The sequence below is a fragment of the Conger conger genome, chromosome 2 (genome assembly GCF_963514075.1).
Source record: "Conger conger chromosome 2, fConCon1.1, whole genome shotgun sequence".
Taxonomy (NCBI): domain Eukaryota; kingdom Metazoa; phylum Chordata; class Actinopteri; order Anguilliformes; family Congridae; genus Conger; species Conger conger.
Window position 1 is genome coordinate 24,136,666 of NC_083761.1, and position 21,740 is coordinate 24,158,405.

Consider the following 21,740-nt stretch of genomic DNA (forward strand, 5'->3'; position numbering starts at 1 on the left):
ACTGGGTAAAAGCAGGCAGATCAAGTATAATATAACATTGTTCAAGCACCAGCTTTATACTCCTTTCACAGAACAAAATGAACCAAGATGGTGGCAGGTAACCAAGTGGGCATTGTATGCATGTCTGCTCCCTTCTGACAGACAATTAAAACATCCCACTTTGTCCTTCCACACCTTCAGCAGGTCAATCCCAAATCAACATTCATACATACTGAGGCAGACAACATTGAGCAAATGGTCATTGTTACGTTTGTGTGTGTGTGTGTGTGTGTGTGTGAGTGTGTGTGCGTGTGTGTGTCTGCCTCCCATTTGGTAGATCGTCAGCTGCCCCCCTCAATTCACATCTCCGGCAAGTCTACCCCAGTTCAGGTCAACAACCAGGCATGCTGAGGCCCATTACAAACAACCATAATTACATAGAAATACAACACCTCTCGTTTGTTCTTTTTTAACAAACATGTTCACCGGGATGATGTCACCGTTATGGAAACTTTCACTGGGCATATTTGCAGGGGTCCCTCATTCTTACCATTTTCTTTTAAACTGGGAAAGAAGTATGGGAACACTCTCTCAGTAAATGTGTCTGTGAAAGTATAGATGAGTGACATGTCACTGGAGTCGAAGAAGGACACCTTCCCCCTGTCATAGTCAAGCTCCACTCTGATGCTCTGGGGTTTCCTCTTCAGTGTGAGGTCAGTAACTCCACCTGCTCTGTAATCATCACCATTCCTCAGCATTAACACCCAGAATCCTCTCTCTGGGCTGCATGTTATATCTCCCTTCCTGTTGATGGACTCTTTCACCACTCCTATATCCCAGGCATGTTTGTTCCCAACCTCCACCTCCCAGCTGTGTTTCCCTGAGGTTAACCCCTCAGATCCCAGCACACACACACAGGGGTTAAACCTCTCTGGGTTGTCAGGACATTTCTGGTATGTACCTGTGTATCTCACAGTGGTCAGATCATCACAGAGAGAGAGCCAGGCACGTGCAGTGCTGGGGTCCAGCATCACAGGAGCTGAAATATCATGAAGACGGACATTTGAAATGCTGAAACAAGAGGTGTGTTTCAAATACTCTATTCAAATTAGGTTACATACACAGGACATTGTATATAATAGTTATTTATTCAAATATATTGCAGGTATATTGTTTCACATTTTTAATGTAAAACATATTTGCTTTATGAAAATGAATAAATAAGTTAACACATCATTGCAAATTCGATGCACAAAATTCACACAGCCAATAAACTATTAAGAATGATATTTTATGCATTATGCCAATTCTGTGTCTGTTTGTGTTCTGATGTTCAATTGAGAGCAGTATAGTGCAGCCAATGTGATCTTCCTCAACTTGGAGGGAGCTAAGACTGGGTACTGTACTGTTTGTCTTTTGCACCAGTTCACTATACTGCTTGTTTCTTAAGTTTCATTTGCTCATTAAATAATTGCAAAAACATGATTTCACCATCTGCCCCAGATACTCACTGTACTGCACCATCCCCAGCATCTTCTCCCAGACTCTGAACTTCAGGTTGCCCAGGTGTTTGGCCTCATCTACCAGTGCCCCTGAGAGCAGCTCTGGGTCCTGCAGTGTGCACTGGGCTCTGTAATGACAAGCAGGACTCAGTCAAGCTTTGGAGATTGAAGTCTACATACCTTTCCTTGATGTTCTTGTAGTCCAGAAAAAACAAAACAAAACATAACAGCATCATTGATAAGATGTAGGCATGTATAAATGTATGATAATTATGAGAGACAGGTAACAATTAGTTACAAACACACACAACAATGCTAATGAAACTGATGTAGATGTTAACTGTAAGCACACATGAATGAAGGTACTGTAATGTACAGATGATTGCCAAAATAAAGGAAACACTTGAGTAAATGAGGGACACAAAGTGAATTGAAAGCAGGAGCTTCCACACAGGTGCGGTTTCTGAGTTAGGCAATGAACATCCCAGCATGCTCAAGCTAGTGTACTAAAATGCTGAGCAGGCCCAGTTGACTATTATTTTGGCTACCAATGGCAGGAAGTAACGTCAAAATCTGTAGTTAGGGTATAGAGAAATAACTATTATAGATGAAAGAATGGTCAAAGACAGGGCTGTGGAACATGTACTCCTCAAATGTTATTTATGTGCATTAGTTTCAGTATGAACAGACAGTCTCATCTATCTGTGTTGAACTTTGTGGCAGTAACCTGTATGTAGTATACAGTGTCATTACTGTTAAAGAGGACAGAATGGCTCATGGTGAAAATTAAGCCTTCTGTAAATTATACAGGACATGTCATACTCTGGAGTGGTGATGCATTGTAACCCAAATTTTGTTGGGGCGATCTATCAATGTAAAACTGTGATGCATTTTCATCAATGAAATAATTAAAACCACACTCAATCAAAAAAAACAGCCGCCACACTTGCAAATCAACATTATTACTGACTTCACCTATACTGAACACACTGAGCCCAGCCAGGAAATCTCATACACAGTTCACAGGTTATGCATCCTTGCATATGACAGGCTAAGGCTAACTACTACTGCAACTACTGCTACATTGTTGCAGAACAGGGTTACTTACAGCCATATACTGTAAGTACAGGGTTACTTACAATAAATGATAATGTGCCTGAACTGACTGCTCTAGATGGATTCATAGGGTGCTGTACATTGAATGACATTATAGTTATTTAGCTGATGCTTTTTTCAAAAGCGACTTACAGTTTATTAGAATAAGCAGGGGCTAATCCCCCCCAAAAAAAGCACGGTACAAAATATTGAATTAAATAAAAAGTTTACCAAGCTAAGTAGCTCATAAGTTTTTAGTAGCCCAGTTTTGTTACTCTTAAACAAACAGCATAGGTCTAATTTAGTAATGTCAGTATTGCTTTCATATATCTTCTTCTTTCTTTTATTTCCTGTAGCAAATATCCAAGGTGTGGTATGACAGTAACGCTGCTGAAGACAAAAAGGGGTGCATCCATGATCAGAGCATTCCAAAAAAGAAGGTGTGTCAAGGAATGCTGTTGCTCAACTCCCACCGATCACAGAATGATATCTTACAGACTGGGCCCAGTTCAGCTCCCTAACCTTCACACCGGGAGACATTTCAGTTGTGTATGGCAAACATGACAGGGGAAATTCAAAGATAAGCCACTGAAATGTAAAGAAAGGGGTTACTTTTGCCTTCTGGCTGCAGTTAGCAAGCAGTTTACAGTATGGGGGAGTCCAGAATTACTAACACCAGAATGATTATTTTGGTCTGTTCTTTGTGCCAACAATTCACCATAATTGTGATTAATTAAGGTTCATTAAAAATTGAACTGGAACAAATAATGCTGACAAAACTGGACAATGGCTAATATAGCCAGCAGGGGGAGCAGTGGAGATGATCAGGTGGCAGACTGGACACACCTGTGTTTTAATATAAAAGATCGACCGAGGCTGTGCCGGGGAGTCTGCTACCTCCGGACGGCCACTTGAAGGAGGGCCAAGGAGCTTTTCTGTCCATTCACATAGATATACAGTCAGGTCCATAAATATTGGGACATCAACACAATTCTCATCTTTTTGGCTCTATACACCACCACAATGGATTTGAAATGAAACTAACAAGATGTGCTTTAACTGCAGACTTTCAGCTTTAATTTAATTACATCCAAATCAGGTGAACGGTGTAGGAATTACAACAGTTTGTATATGTGCCTCCCACTTTTTAAGGGACCAAAAGTAATGGGACAAACTAACAATCATAAATCAAACTTTCACTTTTTAATACTTGGTTGCAAATCCTTTGCAGTCACTTAGAGCCTGAAGTCTGGAACGCAGACGCTGGGTTTCATCCCTGGTGATGCTCTGCCAGGCCTCTACTGCAACTGTCTTCAGTTCCTGCTTGTTCTTGGGGAATTTTCCCTTCAGTTTTGTCTTCAGCAAGTGAAATGCATGTTCAATCGGATTCAGGTCAGGTGATTGACTTGGCCATTGCATAACATTCCACTTCTTTGCCTTAAAAAACTCTTTGGTTGCTTTCGCAGTATGCTTCGGGTCATTGTCCATCTGCACTGTGAAGCGCCGTCCAATGAGTTCTGAAGCATTTGGTTGAATATGAGCAGATAATATTGCCCGAAACACTTCAGAATTCATCCTGCTGCTTTTATCAGCAGTCACATCATCAATAAATACAAGGAAACCAGTTCCATTGGCAGCCATACATGCCCACGCCATGACACTACCACCACCATGCTTCACTGATGAGGTGGTATGTTTTGGATCGTGAGCAGTTCCTTTCCTTCTCCATACTCTTCTCTTCCCATCATACTGGTACAAGTTGATCTTTGTCTCGTCTGTCCATAGGATGTTGTTCCAGAACTGTAAAGGCTTTTTTAGATGTTGTTTGGCAAACTCTAATCCGGTCTTCCTGTTTTTGAAGCTCACTAATGGTTTACATCTTGTGGTGAACCCTCTGTATTCACTCTGGTGAAGTCTTCTCTTGATTGTTGACTTTGACACACATACACCTACCTCCTGGAGAGTGTTCTTGATCTGGCCAACTGTTGTGAAGGGGTTTTTCCTCACCAGGGAAAGAATTCTTCTGTCATCCACCAAAGTTGTTTTCCGTGGTCTTCCGGGTCTTTTGGTGTTGCTGAGCTCACCGGTGCGTTCTTTCTTTTTAAGAATGTTACAAACAGTTGATTTAGCCACACCTAATGTTTTTGCTATCTCTCTGATGGGTTTGTTTTGATTTTTCAGCCTAATGATGGCTTGCTTCACTGATAGTGACAGCTCTTTGGATTTCATATTGAGACTGGACAGCAACAGATTCCAAATGCAAATAGCACACTTGAAATGAACTCTATAAATGCTCAAAAAACGTACTCTTGACCCCTCTGCCCTGAACAACTACCGGCCTGTCTCTCTTCTTCCCTTTCTCGCTAAAACTCTGGAACGGGCGGTCTGCTCCCAACTGTCCACTTATCTTCTCCAGAACAATCTCCATGACCCCAACCAGTCTGGCTTCAAGAGTGGTCACTCCACTGAGACCGCCCTGCTCGCGGTCACTGAGGCACTCCACTCTGCTAAAGCAAAATCCCTCTCCTCTGTCCTCATCTTCCTCGACCTGTCGGCCGCCTTCGATACAGTCAACCATGAGATTCTGCTCTCATCGCTGTCTGGGATGGGTGTCACAGGGTCTGCACTCGCTTGGTTTTCCTCCTACCTCTCTGGTCGCTCCTACCAGGTGACTTGGAGGGGCTCAGTCTCCGACCCTCACCCCCTACGAACTGGAGTCCCGCAGGGCTCAGTTCTTGGGCCTCTCCTCTTCTCGCTATACACCATGTCTCTTGGTTCTGTTATCTCTTCCCATGGCTTTTCTTATCATTCTTACGCTGATGACACCCAACTCTTTATTTCCTTCCCCCCCGACACCCAAGTCACCACACGGATCTCTGCCTGCTTGGCTGATATCTCTGCGTGGATGACTTCCCACCACCTGAAGCTCAACCTTGCCAAAACTGAGCTTCTCTACATCCCTGCTAAGTCCTCTCCGTCAATCGACCTCTCATTGACTGTTGAGGACTTTGTAGTTTCCTCCTCCCGTACGGCAAAGAATCTTGGGGTAACTCTTGATAACTGCCTCACCCTGGCTCCACAAGTATCCTCCACTGCCAGAACCTACAGGTTCTTTCTGTATAATATACGCCGTATCCGTCATCTCCTGACTGAGAAAGCCACCCAGCTCCTAGTCCAGGCGCTCGTCATTTCCCGCCTGGATTACTGCAACTCCCTCCTAGCCGGCCTCCCAGCTTGTGCCATCAAGCCCCTCCAGCTGATCCAGAATGCTGAAGCCCGCCTGATCACCAGTCAGCCCAGGTCGGCTCATGTCACCCCGCTTCTCATTGGCCTCCACTGGCTTCCTATTGCCGCACGCATCCATTTCAAGGCCCTAGTGCTGGCATTTCAGGCTGCTAAGGGGACTGCCCCACCTTACATACAATCCCTGATCACTCCCTACTCCCCAGCTAGACCACTCCGGTCTGCCAGCTCTGGTCGCCTTATGGTTCCCTCTCTACGTGCACCTGGCGGTCGAGCTGCACTTTCACGCCTGTTTTCCGTTCTGGTTCCTCAGTGGTGGAATGACTTGCCTACCACTGGCAGAACAGCAGAATCCCTCCCCCTATTTCGACGCAGACTCAAAACCCACCTTTTCAAACTCTACCTTAGTCCTCCCTCCTGATTTCCCCTGCCCCTCCTTTCTGATATCCCTATCCTTGTCTAACCCCCCCCCCACAAAAAAAAAAAAAAAGGCACTTATGATGACAACTATGTTTAGAACAGCATATCATATGTATTTTGCTAGTTCTGGATGTGATGCTTTGACTTATGGTAGAACCTATGCACTTGTAAATCGCTTTGCCAAATGACTAAAATGTAAATGTAAATGTAAATGTAACTCTAGACCTTTTATCTGCTCTTTGTAAATGAGATAATGAGGGAATAACACACACCTGGCCATGGAACAGCTGAGCAGCCAATTGTCCCATTACTTTTGGTCCCTTAAAAAGTGGGAGGCACATATAGAAACTGTTGAAAATTCCTACACTGTTCACCTGAGTTGGATGTAAATACCCTCAAATTAAAGCTGAAAGTCTGCAGTTGAAGCATATCTTGTTCGTTTCATTCCAAATCCATTGTGGTGGTGTATAGAGGCAAAAAGAGGAGAATTGTGTCGATGTCCCAATATTCATGGACCTGACTGTTTGTTCTATGTATGTGTCCTATTTAGTACCCTATAATATATAAAATATATTATATTGGTCTCCACTTTTGTTCGGCCCAGCTGACCGGGGTTGTAACCGTTAATTTAAAATATTAAAATCTATAATAACACCAAGGTTCCTAGCTCTATCTTTTCTATTCATATATAGGGAATCAACATGTATAGTTTTATTTAGTTTTTTCGGGGTCAAAGAAAAATTCATCAGTTCTATTTTTTTAGCTGAAGGATATTTTGCCACATCCAGATTGACTAACCAGGGTGCTAAATATACAATTAAATATAAAGTTAACCAAGCTAACTAGCTCACTTATTTTGTCAATCCGGGACCTATTTTGTCACTCATGAACAAAAAGCATGCTGGGGGACTAATGTTGTAATGTTATTGTTTTAATGTCTTTTATTTCCTGTAGCAAGTATCCAAGGTGTGGTATGACAGTAACTGCTGAAGATTATGGGATGCAACCGTGACCAGAACATTCCAAAAAAGGTGTCAAGGAATGCTGTCGCTCAACTTGCACCGATCACAGAATGATATCTTACAGACTGGGCCCAGTTCAGCTCCCTTACCTTCACATCAGGAGACATTTCAGTTGTGTATGGCAAACATGACAGGGGAAATTCAAAGATAAGCCACTGAAATGTAAAGAAAGGGGTCACTTTTGCCTTCCGGCTGCAGTTAGCAAGCAGTTTACAGTATGGGGGAGTCCAGATTTACTGACACCAGAATACTATTTTGGTCGGTTCTTTATGCCAAAAATTCACCATAATTGTGATTCATTAATGTTCATTACAACTTGAACAATTGATGCTGACAACTGGACAATGGCTAAACACACTGACTGAATAAACACTGTCTTCATCTGTTAAACATTTGAAATGGACAAACAGATGACTCATATTTTATATTCCATTATTATTACTTGCTCTAATCCAGATTAGACTAAGCAGGAGACAATCCTCCCCTGGAGCAATGCAGGGTTAAGGGCCTTGCTCAAGGGCCCAACGACTGTGCAGATCTTATTTTGGCTACACTAGGATTAGAACCACCGACCGTGCGTGTCCCAGTCACGTACCTTAACCACTATGCTACAGGCTGCCCCAGACACTGTGTTATAAATAAACATTCTCTGCTCTGCTTAGTCTTTCATTAGGCCTTATGAAAGGCCTGGGATTCAGGCCTAGTGAAGGACTGTTTTTAAACAGTGGTGCACTGAGCTTTTGGTGCTTTTTTTGGTGCTACTTTTGTGACTTTTTGTTAGCTTTCTGTTAGCTTTCCTTGGAGTTTGGGTCACTAGATTGGCAGTTTCCTTGGTATGGAATGGGTTTGTTCAGTTTTTCAGCAGGTGAGCCACCACATGCTAAAACTGTGAATTTGTTTTAGTCTCCCACAACGCCACTAGATGGTGGTATTTAGCAGCAGAACCAGTAAAGGCAGACAAGCAGCGTTGCCTTGGGTCTGTTCCTGAAAGTGGAATTGGCAAGCTTTCCAGATCTATTATGTTGAAGTTTAGGAAACTCTTTAATTATCAGTTCCAAATATGAGATCAGAGATGGCCCTTGTTGACATGATATCTTATGCTCTGAAATTAGGAATTATTCAAGAATTTAGGAAATATTCATTCAGTAAATATCCATTTATCTGATCCGTGAAGAGGATGGTGCAGTGGGTAGCACTGCCGCCTCACAGCAAGGAGGTCCTGGGTTCGAATGCCCGTCGGCCGGGGATTCTGTGCGGAGTTTGCATGTTCTCCCCATGTCTGCGTGGGTTTCCTCCGGGTACTCCGGTTTCCTCCCACAGTCCAAAGACATGCAGGTTAGGCTGATTGGAGAGTCTAAATTGCCCATAGGTATGAGTGTGTGAGTGAATGGTGTGTGTGCCCTGTGATGGACTGGCGACCTGTCCAGGGTGTATTCCTGCCTTTCGCCCAATGTATGCTGGGATAGGCTCCAGCCCCCCTGCGACCCTGTTCAGGATAAGCGGGTTAAGATAATGGATGGATGGATGGATGGATGATCCGTGAAGATCAGGAAAATTCATGTTCGTGAAAATGCACAGACGTTTTCACCAAAGCAGTGAAGTAGCCAAACTGCTACTTCTACGTGCTAGACTTTATTGTATGTTGTCAAAAGTGACATATGGCTATATGGGGCGACATGGCTCAGGCAGTAAGAGCAGTCGTCTGGCAGTTGGAAGGTTGCCGGTTCGATCCTCTGGCCGGGCTGTGTCGAAGTGTCGAAGTGTCGAAGTGTCGAAGTGTCCCGGAGCAAGACACCTAACCCCCAAATGGTCCTGACGAGCTGGTCCGGGCCTTGCATGGCAGCCAATCGCCGTTGGTGTGTGAGTGTGTGTATGGATGGGTGAATGGAGAAGCATCAATTGTACAGCACTTTGGATAAAGGCACTATATAAATGCCAGCCATTTACAATTTACCATATACAATAATAAAACACATACCTTATTCTATGAAAGAATTTTTTTTTTACTGACTCAAATCCTTTTTTGTTATTTAAATCTCAAACATGACTTAATGAAAACTCAACTCAAATGTATTTGTTTTGTGAATTTTACAAACAATATACTTCACAGAAAACCTGGCCTGAACCCACACAAGAGCAAGCAATGGAGGCAAGCAAAAACTCCCTGGGTTGGACAGATAGAGATGCTATGAGAGATACAATCAGATAATTTGTTTACGTAATTTGCGGTTGTCTGACAATTCGCGACAGGGCAATGTGCATTTCTAAATTTCACATCTGCCTGTGGTGAAGATAACTCTCAGGAGACTTCTGCCCACTAGCAGGTCTCTCCAGGGTGGGCACCCGTAGCCCCTGCTAACAGGCGCTCATGATACTCACACATTTCACACTTGTGCACTGCCTTATAAAACCAGCAAGGCAGGAATGACACTGATACGAAAGCAAAAAAAATAAATTTTATGTAATCACAAGAGTGCAACAGTTTGATGTACAAACATGAAATTAATGATTATTGAAGGGAGATGTACATAAAGAAAAATGCATGTACCCTTCATTAACTCTCAACAAAATAATTAATAATAAAAAGAAAATGAATGAATTGTAATTATTAATTGGATTTCCTCAATAGTACTATTTCAGTGTGAATACATTTACTCCTATTAAAAATTGTATTTCCAAAGTTTAGATCACAAAAAGGAAATATAGTCTCCATTACAGCACGAAACTGGATAAAAGCAGGCAGATCAAGTATAATACAGCATTGTTCAAGCACCAGCTTTATACCCCTTTCACAGAACAAAATTAACCAAGATGGTGGCAGCTAACCAAATGGTCACTGTATGCATGTCTGCTCCCTTCTGACAGACAATTAAAACATCCCCTTTTGTCCTTCCACATCTTCAGCAGGTCCATCCCAAATCAACATTCATACACACTGAGGCAGATTGCATTGAGCAAATGGTCATTGTTACGTTTCTGTGTGTGTGTGTGTGTGTGTGTGTCTGCCTCATATTTGGTTCTGGTAGATCATCAGCTGCCCCCTTCAGTTCTCCAGCAAGTCTACCCCAGTTCAGGTCAACAACCAAGCATGCTGAGACCCATTACAAACAACCAAAATTACATGGAAATACAACATCTCTCGTTTGTTATTTTTTAACAAACGCGTTTACTGGGATGATGTCACTGTTATGGAAACTTTTACTGGGCATATTTGCAGGGGTCCCTCATTCTTACCATCTTTGTTCGAATCGGGACCGAAGTATGGGAAGACTCTCTCAGTAAATGTGTCTGTGAATGTGTAGATGAGTGACATGTCACTGGAGTCGAAGAAGGACACCTCCCCCCTGTCATAGTCCAGCTCCACTCTGATGCTCTGGGGTTTCCTCTTCAGTGTGAGGGCAGTAACTCCACCTGCTCTGTAATCATCACCATTCATCAGCGATAAGACCCAGAATCCACTCTCTGGGCTGCATGTTAGGCTTTCCTTCCTGTTGATGGACTCTTTCACCACTCCTGTAGTCCAGGCATGTTTGTTCCCAACCTCCACCTCCCAGCTGTGTTTCCCTGAGGTAAACCCCTCAGATCCCAGCACCAGCCCATATTTGCCAAACCTCTCTGGGTTGTCAGGACATTTCTGGTATGTACCTGTGTATCTCACAGTGGTCAGATCATCAGAGAGAGAGATCCAGGGGGCTGCATTGTTGGGGTCCAGCATCACAGGTGCTGAAATAACATGAAGACATTAGCATTAAAATGCTGAAACAAGAGCCGCATTTCAAATACTCTATTCAAATTAGATTACATAAACAGGACATTGTATATAATAGTTATTTATTTGAATATATTGCAGTTATATTTTGAATGTAAAACATATTTTCTTTATGAAAATGAATAAATAAGTTAACACATCATTGCAATTTCAATGCACAAAATTCACACAGCCAATAAACTATTAAGAATGATATTTTATACATTATGCTAATTCTGTGTCTGTTTGTTGAGAGCAGTGCAGTGCAGCCAATGTGATCTTCCTAAACTTGGGTTCTGTACTGTTTGTCTTTTGCACCATTTCACTATACTGCTTGTTTCTTCTGTTTAATTTGCTCATTAAATAATTGCAAAAACATGATTTCACCATCTGCCCCAGATACTCACTGTACTGCACCATCCCCAGCATCTTCTCCCAGACTCTGAACTTCAGGTTGCCCAGGTGTTTGGCCACATCTATCAGTGCCCCTGAGAGCAGCTCTGGGTCCTGCAGTGTGCACTGGGCTCTGTAATGACAAGCAGGACTCAGTCAAGCTTTGGAGATTGAAGTGTTTTCAACAGACAAGATGTAATGAGGTGAGAGTCTACATACCTTTCCTTGATGTTCTTGTAGTCCTGAAAAAAAACAAAAAACATAACAGCATCATTGATAAGATGTAGGTATGTATAAATGTATGATGATTATGAGAGACAGGTAACAATACGTTAGAAACACACACGACAATGCAAATGAAAGTGTCACGTTTCAGGTCTGTCTCGCCATGTTTTATGTTTATTCATGTTGTCTTAGTCACGTAGTGTCTTATCATGTATTATGTTAGTCTAGGTTCGTCATGTTGTTTAGTTATGTTTCGTTACGATTTATTTTCTCGTCATGTCTAGTTATGTTTCGTTACGATTATATTACCTTGTTATGTTGAATGGTTATCGTCTTAGTTTCGTTTTGTATTATGTTTTGATTTATGTTTATTGTTACGTTAACTGGTCGTTGTTTATGCATACACTTTTACATGTCTTTCCGCAAACCTTGCGTTCCGCCTTTTCTCTCTGGCTCCTTCTGTCATTCACTCCCTAATTATTTCCATTTGTCTATTTACTAAAACGACTAACGCTAGATCAGGATTGGGTAGAAACTAACAAGACTAATCATGTGTTCATGTTACCTTAGGTTTCTCGTGCATGTCATTTACTAATTTACTAATGCTAGGGCAGGATAGGTTTATTACTAACGATTACTAATCTCCTTGTTAAACTTGTCATCCATCGCACCTGTTTTCCATTTCCTTGCTACGCTCTAACTAATTGTCTACACCTGTCTACACCCGCATTTATAGCCCAGTCGCGCAACTGTTCTTCGCGAAATTGTCTGCCTCTAGTCTTACTACGCAACTCTTGAGCATTTTTTCTGATTGATTCACGTTAAGATCCAAGCCTGTTTACCGACTATTGTTTATTGATTTCGGTTTCGTTTACCATCGTTTTGTTTTTGACCACGTCCTCGCCTACCGTCTTTGTACTTTTGCCTCGCTGATTGTTTTATGGTTTCGACTTCCGCATCGCCCTCGACTACGACTCTGCCTGCCGTCCGCCTGTACATCTGCCCCGCTGACAGCTCTCCTGCTACCGGACCTCCCTGCACGTTTACCGACTACGAGTTTGCCTCTTCCCTCGGCACCGTGCTTTTTGTTTGTTTATCGTTTGTTTGGCTGGATCTACGTGTATGGACTTTGCTTGTTGTGACTACGCTCCTGGGATTCGTCCCAAATAAAGCCCTGACGGGACTTTATTCCATTATTGTTTCTGAGTTGTGCATTTTGGGTCCAACCCCCATGCACCCGTCTCAGAAAGTGAACAGTATGCACACATGAATGAAGGTACTGTATTGTACAGATGATTGTCAAAATAAAGGAAACACTTGAGTAAATGAGGGACACAAAGTGTATTGAAAGCAGGAGCTTCCACACAGGTGCGGTTCCTGAGTTACGCAATGAACATCCCAGCATGCTCACGCTAGTGTACTAAAATGCCATTATAATGTCCATTATTTTGGCTACCATGGCAGAAAGTAATGTCAAAATCTGTAGTTAAGGCACAGAGAAATAACTATTCTAGAGGAAAGAGTGGTCAAAGACAGGGCTGTGGAGTGCCTGCTCCTGGTGTAATTGTGATGTGATTTCTGTGCATTGGTTCCAGATGCCAGGCAAAACAGGCAAGCAACTCTGAATCAATTGGCTGCAAATTGGGAGTGCGAACAGGCAGTTTGATCAGTCTGTCTTAAACTTTGTGTCAGGTCTGTATGTCATCTGTGTTCAGTGTCTTTTCCGTTATTGAGGAAAGAATTGTCAAAGACAGATCTGTGGTGAAGAAGAAGCCTTCTGTATATTATACAGTAAATGTCATACTCTGCAGTTGTTTTTCAATTGAAATTCTATTGAGTCACACTCAGGCAAAAGTGTAATGCATATACACTCAGTGAGCACTATATTAGGTATTTCCTACTTATTTCACGACTTATTTTTCTGCTGCTGCTGTATCCTATCCACTTTAGAGGTTTGACACATTGTCTGTTCAGAAATTCTCTTCTGCATACCACTGTTGTAATATGTGGTTATTTGCGTGAGCGTTCCTGTCAGTGTTGACCAGTCTGGCCCCTCCCCCCTGACCTTTACATTTACATTTTACATTTTAGTCATTTGGCAGACGTTTTTAATCCAAAGTGACTTACAAGTGCATTGGTTCTTCCACAAGTTAAAGCATCACATCCATAACTAGTGAAATACACATGAAGTGCTGTTCTAAACAAAAAATACAGTCATCGTAAGTGCAAGTTATTTTTGGGGAGTTAGACGAGAGGGACATCGGAAAGGGGGGGGGGGGGGATCAGGAGGGAGGTAAGGTACAGTTTTAAAAGGTGTATTTTTAGGCTGTGTCAAAATAGGGGGAGGGATTCTGCTGTCCTGACAGTGGTAGGCAAGTCATTCCACCACTGAGGAACCAGAATGGAAAACAGGCGTGAACGTGCAGGAGTGGGGTGGGGTGACATGAGCCGACCTGGGCTGACTGGTGATCAGGCGGGCTGCAGCATTCTGGACCAGCTGGAGGGGCTTGATGGCACAAGCTAGGAGACCGGCTAGGAGGGAGTTGCAGTAATCCAGGCGGGAAATAACAAGTGCCTGGACTAGGAGCTGGGTGGCTTTCTCCGGCAGGAGATGACGGATACAGCATATATTGTAGAGGAAGAACCTGCAGGTTCTGGCAGTGGAGGATACATGTGGAGCGAGGGTGAGTCACCCCAAGATTCTTGGCCGTATGGAGGAGGATACTACTCCATATGCGGGTCAGGATAATGAATGAATGAATGAACAAACAGATGTGTCTCTATGACCTCCTGCACACTGCCCAACACTGTCACAGATTTTCAATCTTGCTTCTGACAACCTCTTTACTAGGCTACTGCTACATTGGTGCAGAACAATGTAACTTTGGAATGCAGGCAAATAGTGAAGAAAAACCACAAACCAGCATACTGCAATGTCTGTTTGTTGAGTTTTAATGACAGTAAATCAAGCTCCTACCTTTAAAAAGGAGGTGTCTTCTGTGTCCATGGCCTTCTCTATAACTGTCATTTTGTCTGTAAGGGTGGAGACGTGTCTTGTGACATTGTCTATCTTCTCCTTAATAATCTGACTCTTCTCCTCCTCCTCCTTCTTCAGTGCAGCTAGTCTGGCCTCCTCTTCCTCTCTCAGGAACAGGTGGAGCTTTTTAAACTCTGCCTTTATCTGTTTATCTGTGTGCTGGGATTGACTCTGCAACTCAAACATAGTATGTTAATCCTGAATAGTCTATCTATGTTTTGTATTTATGTATGACAGCCAGTGTTTGTTATGCCTGTCACATGCAACATTTTGTGTTGCCTAAAAGTATCCTAAAAGTGACTTTACTCACGCGGATATGTTTTGCTGTTTTCATGCATTCTTGTTCAGCCTCAGTAAACCTCTTCAGTTTTTCTTTAATAAGATTAAGTTCAGGCTTGATTTCCTCCTGGAGTGAAGAAAACCAGTTTCCACTTACAGAAAGACACAAATGACACAGTAATACTCCTGCTGCAGTACAGGTGTAACTTTTTAAGTATGTATTGTAGAAATGTATTGTACTATGGAAAATAGCCCTGTTAAAACTCGAGTAAAATGCAAAGTGAAACATACTTCTTGCACATCATAACATGTTATGTTAATTCAAGCGGACAACTCACAATGAATTAAGCAATATTAATTGAGGTTTAATGTAAATGCAAACTTTGGCATCGAGTCTCTGCCTCTCATCACTCCCTGTTGTAAGCCAGCCGTAACAACAGCGAGCAACTGCCAACCGCCCTCCTGGGGATCTTGAGAAGCAGAGCCCACAGGTGGATGCTGAAGGCTTGATTCAGGGCTAAGCAGGATAATTAAAGCAAATGCAGCCAGCAAATTCGGCAGAGGCAGGTCATATTATCTACAGCAGCATAGGAGCGACAGAATGCCAAAATAAACAATGTAGCAGAAAGAGCCAGGCAGAGCGATGGCTGTAGCATGCAGAATGAGCCAGGCAGCAGGACAGCTCTTACATGATCTCCAGAGCAGGTCAATTCCAGCAAGGCAGCAACAGCTAGCAGCAGCACAGCAAGGCAGAGCAGCAGCAGAATGAGCAAGGGCCTGAACAGGAAAGGTTAGTTGTTTATTTTGCCTGTGCCAGTAGGGTACGAAAGGGTAACATTTTATTTGAACCCCTCGCCTTAAGTCTAGCATAACACTGGCAAAGACATGACATAAGAGCTGTCAGAAGATCGCATAACAGAAGATGTCAGGATATGTGACATAAAACTGTCATACTTTTATCGGTAAACATTCATATTTGTCTAAACATTTACCGATAAATGTTTGACAGTTTTATATAATTTGACATCAACTGACATCATCTGTTTTGCCATCTTGTGACAGCTGTTATGTCGTATGTATGACAGTGTCATGTCTGCCTTCTGGTGAGGGGCTCCAGTAACGTGTTGCTGACGTAAGCATCATGTGAGTGGGCGGTGCTTCTGGAGTTGTCTGCCTGATCTAGCTCCACAGGCTTCACCTCATGGGTTTTCAATACAATTAAACCAGTCAAGATTTTCTGGATATAGGATTACAAAACTACTATTTTCCCCGGTTGTTCATATTTATAGGAGTCTAAGAAATGGTGAAGCATTTATAAAATTGGTTTGACTCTAAAAAATCTAAATTGTATATTTGTAACACAAAAGGAGTAACTTTGAACTGAAACCAAATATGTTTAAAGTAACAGAAAAAAATAATAATAATACGATATGTGGGTTGTATCACATCCTTTTTGAGAGCTTGTCTCCACTGGTTACCATTGTGGATTTCTGCACTTACTGTTTGTTTCTAAGTTCTCTGTAACAGTATGTACTGTATATTAACAACACAACAGTTTATGAAATATATAACAGTACATACAGTATAGTAGTTTTACTTGGTCTTGACCTTTTATTATGCTTGCGACAAGGTCTCTAATTGTGTTAGTACAACTAATTTCACACATTATTGCTACAATTGCATTATATATTTCATTGTTTCCTGTTTCAAGTCATATTAACTGTGACCGTTCCCCAAGCACAACTGTCAGTGAAGACTTAACTATGCCTACATTTTACTCATAGTGTATTGTTTTGATGGTTGTAAACAAGACTTTCAGATACAGTGCTACCTCGTCCATTGAATGTATTTGCAAGACCACATACCAGGGCTGACTGTCAGACCTGAATGTTTTACACAGAGATAATTTACTCATATTTAATTGTGCCTTGAGAAAATGAAATTGATGACATATAAAATAGAATACCTTCAGACCCAGTATGGCTTCTTCCACTGGACAGACCGTGTGATTTCTGTGTTTTTTTGAAGTCTGACAGACGACACACAGAGGCTCTTTGTCGTGTTCACAGAAGAAGAGAAGTTTCTCCCCATGAAGACTACAGTGAGTGTCACTCTTGAACAACTCCACAATGCTTCTTAAGGCCATGTTTACAGGAGGCACTTCCACAGAGGACTTTCTCCTGCAGATGGGACACTCTCGAGAAGCTGTGCATGCATACATACAGAGCAACAGAGCTCATCCTCAGGAATCAAAGCTTCAGCTGCCATTTCACAGACTCTGTCTCTGTCTGATATTTTTACTTTCACTTTTTGTGAATGTAAGACAGAACACACCCTATGCTGCTTATCAGGCTTGTTTTTCTCAGTCAATGAAAAATGTTTGGTAGTGTTTGTCCTCTCGCACTTACAGAGATGATAATGTGCCTGAACTGACTTCTCTGGAGGGATTTACAGGGTACAGCAGTGTACAACTGCATCTAAGGGCAAAAGGAAAAGGACAATTTTATTTATTTAGTACATTTCATACAGAGAAACTGAATGTGCTTCACAAAAAATACATTAAAGCATTCAAAGAAAGAATAAGCTTATCTTCGCTAAGAGAGCCCTTACAGGACAATTAGACAACTCATTCCAACAAAATTGCAAAGAAGGAAGAAAAATGAAATTATAATAAATATAAATTAAATGATATAAAAGTAAAATGTTAAAATACATTTTCAATAATAATTAATTCATACAAACATGATTTTAGAAACACCAACATTATGAAACACAAATAATTTAGTGCAAGGTGATGGAGAACAGTACTGTGTTGAGGCTGCTTTTAAAAGAGGTGAGAGTTGGAGCACGTCTCAGGTCATCTAGTTGTTTATTAGCTTTATTAGCGCTGGGCAGAGAGAGCAATAGGCACATGTAGTGTTGGGGTCCTTGGGGTGCTGCATTTTGGGTTTAACCTCTAATTTATACCTTTTTGATTTTTCCACTTCATCATGTAACATCATCTCCACCATTCTCATGTAACTTCAAAACACTGATAACTGCTCTCCCTATTGAGATATAACAATGATACTACAAAGAGTGTCCATAAATTCAGATAGCCTTCATCAACAGGTAATTACTTCTTGCCATGTAGCTATCCCACAATACCTTGCATATGAAAGCTTGGCGAAAAGGTGACTATTTTGTTTGCTCCCAAACTACCCTCCTGCTATTTATCAGGGGATCGCAGCAGTAAAATGTTGCAGTTGGTAAGTGAATAGGGCAAACTACTAGCCTCCCACATGGCTTTTATCCAAATATCTGCTAGAAACATCTCAAACTTTGACCTAACCAACCCACATTTGTCTACTACACATACTTGTCATTTAGACATAATCTACAATATCACAGAATGCATGAGTTAATGTCAAATACAAGGCGTTTCACTGTTATAACCTACCCCACTGCTGGGGTGAGTAGTAACACTAGCTGGGAATGGATATAACAGGAACAGAAAATTGCTTAAATCTGACCCACGCTATTACATTTACACTAAAGCTTGTTTATAGGGCTAAAGTACATTGCTTTCAATGAAACAAATGTGAAGTAAAAGTAAAGTAGTTAATATTTAAGAATGAAAGGCCAATTTCTAACATCTAACATGTGAAAACAAAATCCAATTTACGAATATACATACATCTATATAACGTCACTTTATTTTTCAAATAAAATAAGTGATGCTTTTTAATCAAGGTGTTCTTCACTACAAAGGCTTCACCCTTTTTTCTCCAAACATACCTTCTTTGGTAGTGGCCAAAAGGTTCCATTTTGGTTTTGTCTGTCCGAAGTGCATTGTTCCAAAAGGCTTCGGGCTTCACAATGTTTTATTTTGCATACTTGCATACAGAAGCTTAATTTTGTGTTAATATCCTTCTTTCATGTAAGTCTTTGTTGTTTAAAGTATGTTGTATTGTTGTCCCATGAACAGCTATACCTGTGTCTGCTACTCTTTTTTGCAGCTCTTTTGCAGTGATGTGTGGGTTCTTCTGAGTATTTCTCATCAGGCCATTCTATCTGAAACGTTTCTTGACTTGCTTTGACGTCAACTGTTCCATTTATCTTTTATTTTCTAATAATGTTTCTGACAGTGGAAATAGGTAGTTTGAAACATTTAAAGTTTTTTGTCGCCTCAGTTCAGTTCAGTTCAGTTCAGTTCAGTTCAGTTCAGTTTATTCTTTGTCCCAAATGGGCAATTTGTTTGCAGCAGGACCACACACATACCACACAACAATAGGCACAACACAATACAGACAGACAGACAGATTCTGCACCTTCTCGGTGAAAATGAACCACCTTCCTTCTGAAATCCTTGGACAACTGTTTATAGGAACCCATGGTTGGTAACACCAGACAGAACAGCCACCGCAGTTGAACACTTTAGAATGCAAGGAGTTACTTATGAATTAAAAGTTCAGCCTTGGAATTGTACTCACCTGACTCATTGAAGCCCTAACGAGTAAATCAGCTGGGTCTGAGCCTTAGTAGTCATGTTTTCGATTATGTACAGATTCATTGTAACAGACATTTAAACCAAGGGTGCCCACATTTTTGCACCCCACTGTATAGGTCAGAGCTAACTACCCATGTTCATACAAGAGTGCTTTATTGTGTCTACTGGGACACCTCTGTCTGTTTTTCTCTTCCATTACCTAGGCAGGCTGAGAAATAAATAAAAAGTGATCATATTACCACAACTCATCCCTTGTTGTTCAAATCGATGGTGTTGCAACTAACCAATTGTTTCAGCTATACATGGTCTCCCCTACTCATTTTTGAAAATTGAAAATAAAAGGGATCACTCGTGTAAAACAAGGCAACTAACATTACATTACATTACTGGCATTTGGTAGACGCTCTTATCCAGAGCGACGTACAGTTGATTAGACTAAGCAGGAGACGACCCTCCCCTGGAGCAATGCAGGGTTAAGGGCCTTGCTCAGTCTTATTGTGGCATTTGCAGCAACATTCATGCAAATCTGCATGTTCCTGAGCGTGTTTGTATTATGTCTTCATGTACGGCAACATTTTCACGCATGTGTCTGTGTGTGATCGTATGCGTATGCATGTTTGCATGTGAGTGTGTCTACAGAAGCAGGTGTATGTATATCTGTGTGTGCATGTTCACACATTCATGTAAGCATACAGGTACCTGTGTGTGTGTGTGTGTGTGTGTGGAGACGGGGGGGGGGGGGGGGGGGGGGGGGAGAGAGAGAGAGAGAGAGGCATATGCAGTTTTGGGGACCATTATTACAGGACCTATAATAAAGGAGAAATATATTAAATAGGCTGAAAGAGGAGTTATTTGTGACCAGCTCCATGTTTCAGATATGTTTCAACATTGGTTTTTTTCAGTTTATCATTGCATATATATGTACAAAATGAGAGCTACAAAATGCATTTAATTTGTGCAAAACAGTTTTGAGAAAATTGGCTTTAAAGACTTTGTTGTGAATTTTGCCTTTGGTCATCTCAATGTTGCCGTGGATTTTGTCGGATCGGAATCCAGCGTGAATCTGATCATACAACCTTTTTAGGCATGAGGCCCCATTGGTTTCTGAATTTACTAAAATCAACTGCAACTGCAAGGACATGTATTTAGACTTACACAGGCACCCATGCTTTTTAATTTTGCCCTCTACCAGCCCAGCATCATTTGGGCATCATTTAGGGCTAAAATATGGTTTACGTGAATGCTTTAAGCATGGCTGCAAGGTTTTGGAATATTTTAGAAAACAAATTATAGCAGGGCAACCCAATCCTTCCTCATGCATTCCGGAACCGAATCAAGTTCATCAACAACATTCATACAAGGAGTTACAATTTTTTAGGTACGTAGCTTTAAATTATGAGCATGGATCTTTTAGAAATGCAGGTAAATCTGACTGAAATAAATTGAAATGCAGGGAAATCAGACTGAAATGAATGACATACTGACCTGGTGAACTGCAAATGGCTAGGTGACAATGCACTTAGGAAGGAAAATGTATGGCGCAAATGTGGTAGATTGGCGCCACCTGCTGGCAAAAAGTATGATCGTCATTTCTCACTCTGCTCCAAGCAAGAGTAGCTGTTGTTGGTGGTGTTGCTGGTCCTGTGGTTGACCCTTTGTGGGTAATTCTACAGTGAACTGGCTTGTACTATTTTATATTTGTACTATTTTATATTTTATGGACATTTCAGACATGGTAGTTGTGCAACCAATAAATATATTTAAATGTACAAAAATATATATTTATTCTAAGTAGGAAACATCTATTTATTAATTGAAGGATTTTTAATAAAAGTCAAGCGTCTTTCAGAACAGGCTGGAGTGCAGCAGTTTTAATGCTGGAGGACTGTACACACTCTAGGGTTGTTAGATTTGGCTGAGCAACCCACTGAATTTTGTCTGAGAAGCCAGTTCCACGAAAGAGAACACCGTCACAAAACAAAGGCTGCTTGCTGTGGACACAGAGCTTCTGTGGACACACTTGAATCATCACACAGCCAGTAATGACATAATTACAGTCCCAATGGTTATGCTGTTTTGCAGTATGGACAGGCCTTGTTCAGGACGCATGTGAGGTACAGACTGACCATGTGCTAAAGCTGTGAGTTTGTTTCTTTATCTCTTTTCAGTCTCCCACAAGACCACTAGATGGTGATATTTAAAAGCTGAGCCAGAAAAGCAGACAGACAACAAAAAGTAGTGTTGCCTGGGGTCTGTTCCTGAAAGCAGGATTGGCAAGATTTCCAGATCTATTAAGGAGAACTTTAGG

The 21,740-nt window shown here is 41.6% G+C and overlaps 2 protein-coding genes across 2 annotated transcripts; both read right to left on the reverse strand.

The window, feature by feature from the left end:
- Nucleotides 1–461: 461 nt before the first annotated feature.
- LOC133121201 (zinc-binding protein A33-like) lies at nt 462–1,503 on the reverse strand. The gene is made up of 2 exons (XM_061230407.1): nt 1,491–1,503; nt 462–1,018 (listed from the first exon to the last, which is right to left on the reverse strand). Exons 1-2 carry the CDS (start codon nt 1,501–1,503, stop codon nt 462–464), a joined length of 570 nt encoding a protein of 189 aa, XP_061086391.1.
- An 8,385-nt stretch (nt 1,504–9,888) lies between these two features.
- Nucleotides 9,889–17,191, reverse strand: LOC133114516 (zinc-binding protein A33-like). Its single transcript, XM_061223990.1, has 6 exons — nt 16,910–17,191; nt 14,975–15,070; nt 14,605–14,835; nt 11,622–11,644; nt 11,417–11,535; nt 9,889–10,984 (listed from the first exon to the last, which is right to left on the reverse strand). Exons 1-6 carry the CDS (start codon nt 17,162–17,164, stop codon nt 10,428–10,430), a joined length of 1,281 nt encoding a protein of 426 aa, XP_061079974.1. The 5' UTR covers nt 17,165–17,191; the 3' UTR covers nt 9,889–10,427.
- Between the last annotated feature and the right edge of the window lie 4,549 nt (nt 17,192–21,740).